Source organism: Suricata suricatta, chromosome 1 (assembly GCF_006229205.1).
Source record: "Suricata suricatta isolate VVHF042 chromosome 1, meerkat_22Aug2017_6uvM2_HiC, whole genome shotgun sequence".
Lineage (NCBI taxonomy): Eukaryota > Metazoa > Chordata > Mammalia > Carnivora > Herpestidae > Suricata > Suricata suricatta.
This window is the reverse complement of record NC_043700.1, coordinates 77,486,956-77,501,839: the sequence shown is the minus strand read 5'-3', so window position 1 is coordinate 77,501,839 and position 14,884 is coordinate 77,486,956. Positions and strand designations below refer to the sequence as shown.

At 37.8% G+C, this 14,884-nt stretch overlaps 1 protein-coding gene across 1 annotated transcript in view; it reads left to right on the top strand.

Moving 5' to 3' along the window:
- The window catches only part of HHIP (hedgehog interacting protein), a 91,838-nt gene that overhangs the window by 52,912 nt on the left and 24,042 nt on the right, over positions 1 to 14,884 (top strand). Inside the window, exons 5-10 of the mRNA XM_029940624.1 lie at positions 5,423 to 5,574; positions 5,947 to 6,120; positions 6,705 to 6,848; positions 10,046 to 10,167; positions 12,510 to 12,633; positions 13,588 to 13,718. Coding sequence (XP_029796484.1) covers positions 5,423 to 5,574; positions 5,947 to 6,120; positions 6,705 to 6,848; positions 10,046 to 10,167; positions 12,510 to 12,633; positions 13,588 to 13,718 — 847 coding nt within the window. The remainder of the gene's footprint in view (positions 1 to 5,422; positions 5,575 to 5,946; positions 6,121 to 6,704; positions 6,849 to 10,045; positions 10,168 to 12,509; positions 12,634 to 13,587; positions 13,719 to 14,884) is intronic.

Sequence of the window (14,884 nt, the reverse complement as noted above, 5' to 3'; positions counted from 1 at the left end):
TGTCGTACTTGTTTTCCTTGTTGGGGTGTTTGCTTATTTAATGCATTCCGTCAAGGACAGAAATTACATGCTGTCTTTTTTTTCCCCATAGGAAGTGTGTCTTGGGTTTTCCCCTTATTATTTTCTTTACTTTTTTTTTTCTTTTTTCCTCTTCTTTTTTTGGTGGTGGGGGTGGTTATGTTTAAATGAAGTTGCTTTTACAACACCAAAGACTTAATCATCCATTTCCTACATAAAAAGTAGCTACTTTTTTGCATGGACCTCTTTCCAAGTTTTAGAGTGGAGAAACCTCAGGTGCTAATATACTAACTAGCCTGTGTGTCTAAAGTTGCCCAGAATATGTATTTATTCCCTTTAATACTTGTTTTTGGGGCCATGCACATTTCTAATAGTGTGGCAGTGTTTAACTCTCTCCTTTGCACCCAAATATCAGCACCACAAAGAAGTGTGGTGGGAATGAAGCAGCTAAAAACTTACTTTGTTATCTGACCTTGTTATCACCTCTCATGTTTCCTGTAAGCTTCAAAAGGACAGAGATTTGTTCTTATTGATTGTCTAGTCTTATCCCTAGTGCCAAGTACAATGGCTAACACATAGTAGGTATTCAATAAATAGTTATTGAATGAATGTTAAATACAAGCTTTTTTTTTACAAAGACTATTTATAGTAAGGCACATCTTGAACTTAACACTGCATTATTTAGTTTAATTTACATTTCATTGCTTTCTCAATACCATAGGGCCATTCTGTAGACTACCCAACTTGAAGCTAGCCACTTGCTGAAGGGTCACTAAGAAAAACTATGCAGAAATGAGAAATGGTGCTTCTAGTTCAGTGCTGCTCAGTCTTGTTTCCAAAAGTATATAACCCTAAAAAAGGTTAAAGCAAATTTTAAAGATAGAAATCAGAAAAGATTAACTTTAACCACATTGAAAGTAGGAAGGGAATGTTTTTCTGAAAAATCAGAGAGACTAGGCCCACAGTTTCTCTTAAAAAGGAAAAAAGCGGTACCTGTGTGGTTCAGTAGGTTAAGCATCTGACTTTGACTCAAGTTATGATCTTGTGGTTTGTGAATTCGAGCCCCACATTGGGTTTCACACTAACAGTGCTTGGGATTCTATGTCTCTCACTCTCTGCCCCTCCCCTACTCTCTCTCAAAATAAACCTTTTCTAAAAAAGAAAAGAAAAAATACTTTTTATTCTAATCATTTTATCATTACTTCTCTTCTAATAGATACTTCCCTTTTCCTTAAAGAAAAGGAATATTCTTAGTCAATTGGTTAGAACTTGGATGTGTTCGTCAGGGAAGAGTGTCCCCAAACTATAGGACTAGATCTGATCTTGTACTTACATTAAAGTCATCAATACTCTCTGTTTGGAATTTTTGTCTCTTTTCTGTTGACCCTGTGAAACTGCTCCTGAAAGCTGACTGGTAACTACAATGGCAGTTAACTACTTATTTAAAGTGTCTAGAAGGGTTTTATGATTTATTCTGAAACATGGGTCAAGCTCAAGGTTTTAAAGTATACAAGGACATCATTTTCAAATCATTCAACTACTTGTGCTTGGTTGCGGGGCTGCCCCCAAAGTTGATGCAGTTTGAATAAAGGGGAAGGAGGTTCCCATGGTAGCCTATGATGCTTGGTGAAAAGTTTCAGACAGTTAACTTTAACAACAACAACAAAAAAAGCATTACACAAACATAGGGAATACTAAGTGTTCTTTGTAAATTCCTTGTTGCCCATTTCTAGCAGTGATGTACATTCCTGGAAATGCAATGCGCATATAAAGCATTCAGTATTAATTATGAAGTACAAAGTATAATGTGAATGTTTTGATAAATCGTTGCTTTTCACATGAGTGAGGATAAGCATTTTGGACCTTGGTTAATGTTGTCAACAGTATAAGGTTAGAAGTCAATGTGCTTTTGAAAGGAACGGCTCCCTGGACCATGACTCTTCCATTTGCCAGTCTATTAATTGTTTTTCTCCCTATTTAGCCAGCTTGGCTGAACTAATCACTAGAGTTTCATTCTCCCCAGATGCTCACTAGAAACAACTTGATAACTTGACATTTCTGGAAGGAGTGCATGATCCTTAATTCCATGCAGCGACACATAATTGAGAGGGGAAGAACGGAAAAAGTATGAAGAGAGTCAGTAACACACATGTAAGGCCTTTCTCTGGAGCCTGGAGAGCTGCTCTGCTGGCCTGCCCTGCCTCCAGGTGCCAGCGCTCAGGAGCTCAGGCTGAGCAGTTTCCTGGTGAAGACTGTCGCTGAAGCCTCCCGTGTCCGGTGGTGTTTCTAGCATTGTGGCCTCTAGTAGACCCTGCTTCAAATTTAAACCTTTCATGCCCAATCAACATATTTCTCCATACAGATCTTGAAAAATGACCCAGACCTCAAAGATAGGTTTGCCCTTGTGAGGTAAGTCATGATTTGTCAGTAACATACTTTAAACAGGGAACATAACTCTGGAGGCCAGTTCAAGTTAAAGGTTGGCCTATCGATACTTTAATCCCCTGACAGTGGTGGTATATCCTTCCCTCCCAACCTCTGAACATTTACGAGTCACATTATACTACATAGTTTACAAAGCTAATTTTGAGAGAAACTCTAGCATATTTACATAATACATTAAATTTTTTAACAGTAAGGAAAGTGAGTATTTCTCTGAAATAAGTGAAGAGTAATTAGTCATGTTTAAGAGCCAACCAGATCACTACCTGGAAGTTGACTTTAAAAATATGAAATCAGGAGTGCCTGGGTGATTCAGACAGTTAGGTGTCAGACTTCAGCTCAGGTCATGACCTCGTGGTCTGTGAGTTCGAGCCTGGCATCAGGCTCTGTCCTCAGAGCTTGGAGCCCGCTTCAGATCCTATGTCTCCCACTCTCTCTGCCTCTCCCCCACTTGTGCTCCATCTCTCTCTCTCTCTCTCTCTCTCTCTCTCAAAAATAAAACATTTAAAAAAATAAAAAAATAAAAAATATGGAATAATATGTAATATAATTAAATAATGTAAATTCTATATCCTAAAAAATTCAGAATTACTGACATTTTAAAATTGTTTTTTAAACTTATTTTCTTGTAATTTAAATGTCTCATTCCATTCCTATATTTGGCACCTTAATAAATGCCAGTGATTTCATTTATGTGATATAATACAATTCATTTATATGACAGGTGAATCTCTAAAGTGAACAATTCTCTTCTGTCACTTGTGGATTTATTTAAATCTCTTTCTCCATCTCTTATAGTGCAGGAATTCCTAATTCCTGAAAAGCAGTTAGTACAGTTTTAAGCCATGCTGCTCTCCAACTCAAATTGTATCCCAGATGATTTGATTAAAAACTACAAAAGCACTGCTTTCAGGAAAAGCTCCTTATAGTGGGACACAGATATTTGTGAAGTGGGCATAAAGTACTTACGCTGCACTGCAGCTTTAAAGTGAAATACATTTGGAAGAGGAATTAATCACAAACTAAATCCCACCCCTCAGCTTTCTTAGACATCCGCCAAAGAGGTTTAAATGTGCTTTTTTACAACCAATTCTTAGTCATGCATCCCAGATTTCAACATCATGAGAAGGTACTTTTTAAATGAAGTCATTAAAAAAAGCAACATCAAATCAATACTAACCAGTATAAGAAAAAAAATCACTGTAAGATCATCTGAAAAATAGAGGCTCATTTTCCTTAATCATAGTCATTAGATCCATCCCCTTCAATGAGATTGTTTTGATTTAAATTAATATTAAGCATATTGTGACATACAAATGAAGAGGTTGCCTTTTTTGACATTTCAATTATGCTTTGGTGGTTCTGGAATATTTGCAACCACTTTATTATTTAAAAGTGGGAATGTTTTCACTTGGGATGGCATCTCTCTGAATTCAGTTTTTCTCTAATCCAAGAGATGAGTCAAACAATGTTTATTAAAAGTGACTTTTTATACCTACAATTTAAAAAAAATTAATGTTTATTTATTTTTGAGAGAGAGAGAAAGAGAGAGAGTGAGTGGGGCAGGGGCAGAGAAAGAGACACAAAATCCAAAGCAAGCTCCAGGCTCTAAGCTATCAGCACAGAGCCCGAATGCCGGGCTCAGACTCACAAGCCACGAGATCATGCCTTGAGCCAAAGTCCGATGCTCAACCGACCGAGCCACCCAGGCGCCCCTATGCCAACAACTTTAAATTCCTCAGTCCATATAGAATCCAAACCACACACAGCTCTGTGCTTTCATAGTAACACATGCTCTTCTGGGGGAGAAAAGCAAAAGAGTGCTTCCACTACCAAGCACAACCTTGTGAAGAAGTCATAGTGTTCAAGACTGCTTCCCTCCTGTAAGACTTCCAAGGGGTGACTTCTAGTTTGCCTCAGGAGACGTGATGGGTGATGAAGTAAAGTCTCTGACCTAGATAATTTCAGATACTATAATTTCATTATAGAAATTCCAGGACTACGTATGGGATAAAGCAAATGCTAAGACCATATTGAGTTTCATCAAGCTGAATTAGCAGAAAATAAAGATAAAATGCCTTTCTATTTAAGAACATGATGATGTTTTAATTGTTACAGCATTTGGCATGCCTAATGTATACAATCCTTGACATCCATGTAATAACAAAGAACGTTGTTTGGGATCTTTCTTCTATTTCCTCGTGTCCCCTTTCCTCTCTAGTATTTCCCCCACTCCCGTCCCAGCCCTGGTGTTTAGCTCTCCTCCCATTTCTACGCCTTTCTATAAAGAAAAACTCGACACTGTGAAGGGGTACGTGTAAAAATACCTCATTCCTATGTAGATAGGCCAAGGCTGCTTATTACCTAGTTATGATGAACAGACCACCATCGTTGTGACAAGTGATGTAGATGCCTCCAGGGTAAAACAAAGGTTTACATATTACACAAGCAATTTAACTGTTTTCTAAACATATTGCCAAGACAGTGGGAGTTGGCAACCCACACTGTGTTTTAGGTTTGGGAGACTTGGATTAGAAGTGACTGCTGATTATGAGCCTTTTCTTTTTCTTTTCTTTTTTTTTTTTCTTTTTTTTTTTTTTTTTTTTTTTTTTTTTTTTTTTTGTCTTCTTTGAGCTACCAGCAACCTAGTAACCCAGGAAAGAATTCTTCACAGTACTTAAACTTGTCCTCCTAGCTTCCCAAGATTGCATACACAAATCACTGGACAAAAGTGGCGTAAGGGCCTTGTGCATAGATAACTACACAAGACAACTGTCTTAAGAGTTCCGCAGAGTGAAATGTTTTATAATCCTTTTTTGTGCAGTGGGCAAGGAAGGAAAGAAAAGAGTTTGGGCAAAGATTATCCAGAAGGAAAGAAAGAGACTCTTCTGGGGTTCCAGTTGAAACACAATAAAGAACATAATTAACTTCACAATTCTTTGTGTTTTTCATTTGACTGCAGGGAGGAGATGAAAGAGGTCTGCTAAGCCTTGCATTCCATCCCAATTACAAGAAAAATGGAAAGCTGTATGTGTCTTATACCACCAACCAAGAACGGTGGGCTATCGGGCCTCATGACCACATTCTCCGAGTTGTGGAATACACAGTATCCAGGTATCACTCACTAAACCGCATTGCGGCATAAATATTTTTCAATCTTCTCATTATCTCTTCCTAATTATTTTAGGAGCTAAGGTGACCATAATTAAACCACAATCTCCACCTTGCTGAAAACCCCCTATGTGTCCTTAAGGAGTATTGAGGAAAATGATAGCGTTGGCACTTTTCCTCCATTTTCTTTCAGCTTAAATATTACTTCTGAAACTTGGAAAATAATGTAATTTTTCAGTCATGCTTATTAGTTCCACTTCAAATGTGTTTCCTTATTTACATACCAAGTGTTTGTTTCCCTGTGTACCATTTACTTTCTTGTGGGTTCACCTTACACTTTTAACAATCATGGTATTGTTTCACCCCTCAATGTAGAAAAAATCCCCATCAAGTTGATTTGAGAACAGCCAGAGTATTTCTTGAAGTTGCAGAACTCCACAGAAAGCATCTAGGAGGGCAGCTGCTCTTTGGCCCTGAGGGCTTTTTGTACATCATTCTCGGTGATGGCATGATCACACTGGATGACATGGAAGAAATGGATGGGTTAAGGTAAAAAAAGAAAAAATAAAACAAAAAACTTACCCTTCATGTTCAGTCTTAAGTGCCAGTGGGTGGGGTGGGGGGTCAGAGTAGGGAGTTAAGAGCTGTCTTTGGGAAAAAAAAAAACAAACTGTCTTTGAATTATGTTGCCTTGGTTAAACATTTAACTTTTATTATGGGTGTCTTCATTTATAAAATGAAGAAAAATTTAGTAATACGCTGATGATATTTTTGGAAGTCACTATACCCAGACGTTCTAGAATGAGTCAGTGCTGCGTGGTTTGCGCCATACATAGGCTGAATGCTCAAGGTCCAGTGGAGCTTTCGGGGGCTCAGAAAACCCAGGGATTGGGGAAAGATAAGGACCAGGTGCAAAACTTAGCACGCTACTGAGCAGAGTCGCGATGCTGCCCCTTGAGTAAAACCAAACCGCCCCGGTTTCATTTCCCACGATATGGAATTCGTAACTCTAATAATTTTGTCTCAAATTGGGGAATGATTCTTCTGACTATCTAGCAACCTTCCCACATTTAGTTTAGGTGAAATACGTAACAAATGCAGAAAACACTGACCCTCGTCGTCCAATTCCTCAGTGACTTCACAGGGTCGGTGCTCCGGCTGGACGTGGACACAGATATGTGCAACGTGCCTTACTCCATACCCAGGAGTAACCCACACTTCAACAGCACCAACCAGCCCCCGGAAGTGTTTGCGCACGGCCTGCACGATCCAGGCAGGTGAGAACACGACCTACCCCCTACCTGCGGCAGAGTCGCGCCCAGCCGGGATTCAGAGACCTCTGTCCAGGCACAGAGCAGCCACGGGTGCTGTCCAAGGTTGCTCATCATCCTAGCACTCTTCTATAAATGTGTGAAGCAGATTGAGACGGCAGATTAGACATATGGAACAGAACAAATTCATGGAGAAAAAGTGCCTTAAAGTTCTAGAGTGTTATTATTAAGCACTGTTGGACTCGTGTAATGATTAAGACTTCAGTTGTTCAGCTTTAGATCATAAACTTTTTAATTTTTCTCCTTAAACCCTTCTAAATTAACATTTCCATACACATCTAATGGGGTTGGTAATAGGTTGAGAGGATGCCATTAAGAAGAATGCAAATCTAGAAGAAAAAAAAAAAGCACAAAGTAGAGTGCCTGACACACCTAATAGGTTTTAAATAAATTGTGCTTCTTATTACAGCTTCACTTACATATGATGATGCAGTATCACTTTGTAAGGAGTTGAGCTCAATGTTAACATTTTTTCACCTGAAAAAAATTATAAATACTAAAGGAATTTCAAACTGACTGTTTACTACAATGAACTGTAGCAGAGATGTATGTAGAGTGAGAAATTTGAAGTACACTTAAAAAATGTTCTGAAGTATAATATAGCAATTCTGTGATGAAAGCTTCATCCAATCTGTGGTCTCTTATTCATACTATGGGTTATTTGGTCACATTCATTCATTTACTAGCTAAGTTATTATTGCCATTTAATGTTTATTGAGTGTTCACTATGTGCAAGGTGAGTATTTCTCGAACTTTTTATTTTTATAATCCCTCATGCCCTTCATCTCCCCTCCATCAAAGTCCAAGTCTACAGTTCATTTCCTTTTTGGCATCTCAGCAGATCTTAAAATCTGTGCGACAGGGAGTACTTACGGTGGGTTCAGGATGTGGAGGAAACTGTCACATTCCATTCCTATAGCTCAGAACTCACAGATACCACCGCCAAGCAGCACTTCAAAGTCGAGCAGCCTGAGTCACCATTGTCCCGCTGGAGCTCTCCTGCAACCTTCCCAGGGGTCCTGGACCCTCAGTGCAAAAACACAGGATGAGGCAGTTTACAGACCATGCATATGGCAGGCTGCCTGTGCCATGGAGTCTTAACCTCCACTGGCAGGGGAGGGCGCCTCCCTCCAAGAGGGTTCCAAGCAGAGAGAGATTTAATAAAGCAGAAAGGAAAGTAAAACAATTATTGGCTAAAAGTAAAGCTGACTTGTATTAAGCACCTTGGGCAGAGTGCTGAACTCAGTAGCTTGCACACATTATCTCCTTTATGCCTCTCAGCAGTACTTTGAGGTAGCTGACATCAGGTATCACCCTTTTTCCTGTTTTTTTAAGACTTCGATTTTAAAGACAGCAACATTGGGCAGAAGGTACGGAGATTTCCCAAGTGCCCCCTGCCCTCATTCATGCCTAACCTCCCGGTTAGCAGCATCTCCCACCAGAGTATTCCATTTGTTACAATGGATGAACCTACATGGACATGTCATTATCTCCCAAAGCCCAAAGTTTACATTAGGGTTCACTGGGGGTTGTACGCTCTGTGGATTTGGACAGATGTGTAAGGACCAGTACCCTCGTGTACCCACCTCTTTTTTTCCGTAAGAAACTAAAGGTTAGGAAGGCCAAGTGGTTCTCAGTGGACATAGTAATTCAGCCAGAGCGAGACCTGATGGCATCCAACACCTCCACCTTTGGGAGATCTGGCCTTTTCTTCCAGATTTGCTCTTTTCTTGATAGAAAGTGATCAAACCTTTTGTCATAGTTTCTCTATCTTTAGAAGAAAGGCAATATGAGGAAAATTTCTCCCTATCCATGGATTTAGTTCCACCTTAAGTCACATCGCGTATGTGTCATGTTCCCTGCCAGGCATTGTACTCTGTGAATCATTGAATTAAAGAGGACAATACAGGGACTGTTGCCACAGAACAACTAACTCATCTTTGGCAGGTCAGGCTTAGAGTTTCCCTATTATGAATGGGACCATTCGGATGCAACAGTTTTTATTTTGTAGTTGTTGTTAGTATTGTTGTTGGGATGATTGCTGTATGTGACTCTTAATGTGTCTTAAGTCCCAGAACCTACTCCTGGGGTTGTTTTGTTTTCTAGTTTATTTTGAAGCCCCAAAGGTTTGGTTTGGTTGTTTAGCCATTAATGTATTTTGTTGACCCCAATGGGATGATTTTGCCCCCAGAGGATATCTGGCAATGTCTAGAAACATTTTTGGTTTTCACAACTCTGAAGGAGGGGTTCATGCTACCGACATGCTGCTAAACATCCTACATGCTCAAGACAGAGCCTCTTCCTTCCAGTTTCCTGCTAAAAGAATTATCTGGCTCAAAATGTCAAGAATGTCAAAGTTGAGAAACCTGAAAACAAAGCAACACTGTTTTCCACATTTGTGAAAACTTCAGAAATAATTACATTATACAGCTTCATTCTTCCAGCAACCTAAACTCCACATGCCCAGTCCCCCATTGACTTAAACTTTCAACAAATATTGAGCCCCTATGACATTACTGGGTTTGAATTAGATAACAGAAACACAGTGATAAAGAAGTTGGAAGGGGTCCTTGTGCTCATGGAGTTAACAGTTGGTGGCTTAAATCATAGAAACTTTCTAATCCCAGATGGGGGTAACGTGAAGACAGAGTCACACATTAAAAGACTTCAGTGGTTGTGGGGACCAGTTTTATTTTATTCCCTACATTGTAGTGCACTCTTTCTTTTATTAGAGCAACTTGAGCTTTAGAATATAAACGTTCCAGGTAAAAACGCAAAACAAATACCAAAACAAATTCTGTTGTGTGTGTTGCAGATGTGAGTTGCTGCCGCTGGTTTGCGTACCTTCCCAGTGTATTTTTTATGCGATAGTCCTTAATAACAACACCAACAGATGTTTCAAGTCAGTGTGCATGTTCATACTCGAGAGAGATACCACGAGAAATTAGGAAATATTCCCCAGAGATCCTTTAGCTTCAACAGAGTGAACAAATTAAGTTGGGATGTTTCTGCTGAGGATCCAAAGGAAATAGCCCACAGGGTCCTTGCCAGCCCACAAAGGGGTTCCTAGGTCAGGAATCTGCTGTCTCAGGTTAGAAAATAGCCTGGTAGGAATTCACGGATGTCTCCCTTTTGTTATGCAGATGTGCTGTGGATCGACATCCCACTGATATAAACATCAATTTAACAATACTTTGTTCAGACTCCAATGGAAAGAACAGATCTTCAGCCAGAATCCTACAGATAATGAAGGGGAAAGATTATGGTAAGTAGGGCATAATTTGTTGATTTGGCATTCGTTTTGGCTTTGTTTTATTTTAGCATACTAATTGAAGAGAAAAGGATTTCTACAAAAGGAGCATTCGGGAAAGCATAAAAACCCTGACCTAACAGTGGTAAGCGAGGAAATTGCACACGTTTTTAAAGGTCCAGTGACTCTTACAAGCAAGGAGTTCCATTTGGGTAATTAATTACCTTTCCCATGGATTAAACTGTGCTCTGTAGGTCCAAAAAATTTAATGTCCCTTCAAAAATTAGCTGTTTATATTTTGCTTATCTGATAGTCAAGATTAGTAACCTCTATTTATTTAATATATAAGGCAGAACCTGTCTTAACATTTCACATCCAGTGGGAAAAAAACAAGTTAAAGGTAAGAAATTCCTCAATACCCAATATGCCAGTCTCAGCAATTAGAAAAATTGTGTGTCTCAAATAGTAATGTAATTTCTTTAAGGTACTTATTATAGAGAAAACAAAGTAACAGTCTTGTGAAAGCTTGTTATCTACCCAAGTCATGAAAATGGGATGTTTAGACATTACTTTTACTAACATGATTACTAGAGTGTTTTATATATATGTTTATTTATTTATATATACACAAAATATATTTATATTTATATACATATAAATAAATATATACACAAAATAAAGTCAGATAATAATGAAGTCCAAAAACTGAATATTTTTCAGTGTTTTAGTATTTACTCCTTTTGGAGGAAGCAATATATCAAAATTATTATGATTCAGTGAACACACTAGATTAAGATTATTAAATTGATTGCTTCTTCTATTTACTCATTCAATACAGATATTTATTTAGCACCAGGAATGAAGCAGCTGTGTTAGTTCATGTGGTATTCAGTTATTTTACTTTATTTTTTTTCAGGTATTTGTGTTGTGCACACACATGTCTTATAAAAGCCAAACCAAAGAATAATGTGGTTTGGAAAAAAAAATCTCATGAGTCACTAGTTTGATGGAAATTTGGCTATATTTGTAGATTAAACTAAATTCTCCAATCACATTAATTGGGGTTCAGCTGAAACTGGCTACAATATTGATAGCCTTCTATGTATGTTTTCGAAACAGCCACAGAATCCTATCACAACATATACATATATCAAATCGCCACAATGTACACTTTGAATATTTTAGAATTTTAGTTATTTTTCCTCAATAAAGCAGAAAACAAAGATGAAAACAAAATAACCATGTGTCAGTACTGACTGCGTGCCAGCCCCTGTAGTCACAATATAAACTTGATTCATTTCATTCACGGAACAACTCTCTGTGATAGACACTGTTATTGGCCACATTGTGCAGATGGGGAAACTGAGACACACAGAGGTTAATTCTCATACAACATAGAATGGCAGCGCCTGGATTTAAACCCACGCTGGCTGACTGACTCCAGAGTTCATGACCTTGAAGTTATGCTACCTTGCAGTGTACTAGTTAAAACTTAATCTTTTCCTACTTTTTCTAATATATTCACCCTAATTACATGGGAAGGGACAATTAGTTTAAAATTACTGTCTCTCCACAAGAGCTTTTGCCTAAAATACTGCATGTTGATAGTGACTTATTTGACATTAAGCACTTAATAAGCAATTTTCAGATTAATTTGCAACTGGCTTTAGATCTTTTCCATTGCAATTAGTGTACGTGTATTCAAGGATATAATGACATGCATGGAAAGACGGAGATATGTGCCTTATACACTTGTAATTTTAAAAAGCATGGCTGCAATCCATGCAGCTCTGTAAACAAAACTCTTGAAATAGTTTAAATGAAGACATTACTTGATGACAATGTTTTTAAATATATAAATTGTGGTTTTAAGGACCTTTTATATTTCCATATACTTTTATTTCCATCAAAAAATGAACTCTCAAACATTTTCTATAACTTGATAGAGGTCTGGCTTAATTGACTAAATATATGCAGAGGCATTTCTACAGAAATCATTCAGTACAAAAAATTATAATTGTTTAACAGTATTTGGTTCTTAAGTAAGCAACCATGATTTCCAAACTATCCAGATCCTAATGTCACTGAAAATTTGGTTTGTGTGGCAGTTATAACAACAAGCATTCACAGAGCATTCCATTTCAGTCAGATGTGCACGGAGGCTCTTTATATTTGATATTATTTAAGCAGCGGGAATTATTTTTACTAACTCTCCATAACAAGGATTCAGCTTGTGTATTGTGGAGCACGCTTCAAATGTAAAGTAAATTATCCCAATAATATTACTTGGCCTACATTACTTTTATTTCATAAAAATATGTTTTCTTTGATCTAATGTTGTGTTTATTTCTTTCCAGAAAGTGAGCCATCGCTTTTAGAATTCAAGCCGTTCAGTAATGGTCCTTTGGTGGGTGGATTTGTTTACCGCGGCTGCCAGTCGGAAAGACTGTATGGAAGCTATGTGTTTGGAGATCGTAATGGGTAGGTTTCCTGGTACCATAATGTCATGTATCAAATGACATATCCATTCATTAGTGGGCAGACTGCCATAAAATATTGTCTCCCTTTGGGGGTCAGGTCAGGTACACACATAAAGATTATTATTTTCTTTTAGTTCATTATCTATGGTGGTTTTATTGAAGAACTTCCTACAAGATGCTTTTTCAACAAATTTGATTAAATTCAAAATATAATTTTAAGAGCAGAGAAGTCTTCAGATGGACTTTTTATATGGTATAGGCTTTTCCCTTCATTCTTAACATAAATTTGCCATGATAATGAGTAACTTGAAAACTATTGTTGTACATGAGCTGTACAAATATTTTCCAAATTATCTGGAAACTAGAAGGCTAAGAATTTTTGTTTTTTGCCAGACATTTTAGGACTTTTAACAATAGAACTCAATTTGTCTTTTTTGATAAGAATACTACAAAATTACATTTTAGCCTGGTTTTTAGAGGTCGCATTGTGGATAATTCGAAGGAACTCTGATGAAACCCACATTAAGAGTCTTGTTTCCCAAGTCACTGGCACTCAGGCATACGGCAGAGTTGATATGCTTGGTCACTGCAAGGAACTAGGAAAGTGTACTGACCCCATGATCTTCCCCCTGTCCCTCTCTCTGCTTAATAGCACAGCATGGAGGCTAGTCCTGGAGAGGAAGTATCATTCTCTGGATGAAGGGGAGGGCTTTTCTCTTACTCAGGTACTTTTAGTGACCCCTCCAAACAAAATATTATCTTTAAGTACTTTCTTCCCACATGAGAATTTCAGAGTATTTGCACACTTTATGGGCTACATTACTTTTCCTTTTAGAAGCCAGGTTTATGGCACAACAATTATTTATTGTGAGCTTTATTCAAAGCATTTTTATTGGTTTTTTTTTTAAGGCAACACATAGTTTCATTGTAAGTTTACGGTATGTTTTTGTTGCAGGAATTTCTTAACCCTCCAGCAAAGTCCGGTGAGCAAGCAATGGCAAGAAAAACCACTCTGTCTCGGCAACAGTGGTTCCTGTAGAGGTTACTTTTCAGGTCACATCTTGGGATTTGGAGAAGATGAATTAGGTACTGTTCAGACTATTTCTATTAAGTTCCATTCTCACTCCCTTGCCCAAGAGGCTTTGTTTTAATAAGAATAACCGTCTCGTCCTCCCGTCCTCTATTTGCTGGCAGTGGTAACCTGCAGCAAAGATGACCTGCTGTGGGATTAAAGATGGCCCAGTCACGTGTTCTCTCCCAGTGATCCTTCCCTGGGCGTCTTTCAGTCTTATTCCCACTCCAGAAATATAAAAGTAACAAAGCAGGAAAATGGAAGGCAAGAACAAAAGAGAATTTTTGAGTCCTAATGAAAGAAAATCTTAAATATCTACTTAGAATTTAGGTAAAGCTGTGCCTTTTATTTTCTATCCTCTATCTGAAAGCCTTTCCATGTCTCTTGGAACAAATTTTTTAAAAATTGCTGCGATTTGAGTCTCGCCTTATCCTTTATTTCTGATTTTTTTGGTCCATTGGGGCATTCAATTTGTGTAAGATACGCTGAATTTGTAGATCTGCTTTCCAACAGAATAAAAATTATCTTCTGAATGATAATCTGTGGGATAACATACAATATATTTGTCCATATATTATCATAATGTACACAACTTACAAGGAAAATGAAGTTGAAATTGGAAAACAATCAAAGAGAAAAAAATGCTACTTATTTTATATTATAGAGATAAACACAGCTCTCATAATGACACTGTTTAAAGATCAGCACCCAAATGAACCATGGCTATTATGCTCCCTTAGGCTCAGAGATGAATTTTGGGTGTTAAGAAAGAAGAGTTGTATTTCCCATCTGAAACCAAATATTTTCACTAGAAGTCCAGCTTTGGTTTTACACCAAACAGGGAATTCATCAGTAAATAGTTTTATGCCAGTCCCTTAGTTTAACAAGGGACTTAACATTGATTTCAGAGCCACAGGACTATAATGATTTAAAGAAGAGAGGTCCAATCTGTTCTTTTCTTGTCCCAACATTGAAAACATTCACAATTAATTTTCCCTTGGTATCTCCTAGCCCGCTCAAAAAAAACCAAAGAGATACTCTTTTTCACTGAAATCCTCTGTAATTAATTTTGATTTCATTAGCAAACCCTGGTTTTAAAATATAAATGAGGATTAAATTGTTTGTGGCAGAGTTAGAAATGAGTATTTAGATGTTGTAACTGAATCAGTCTGAGTTCCCC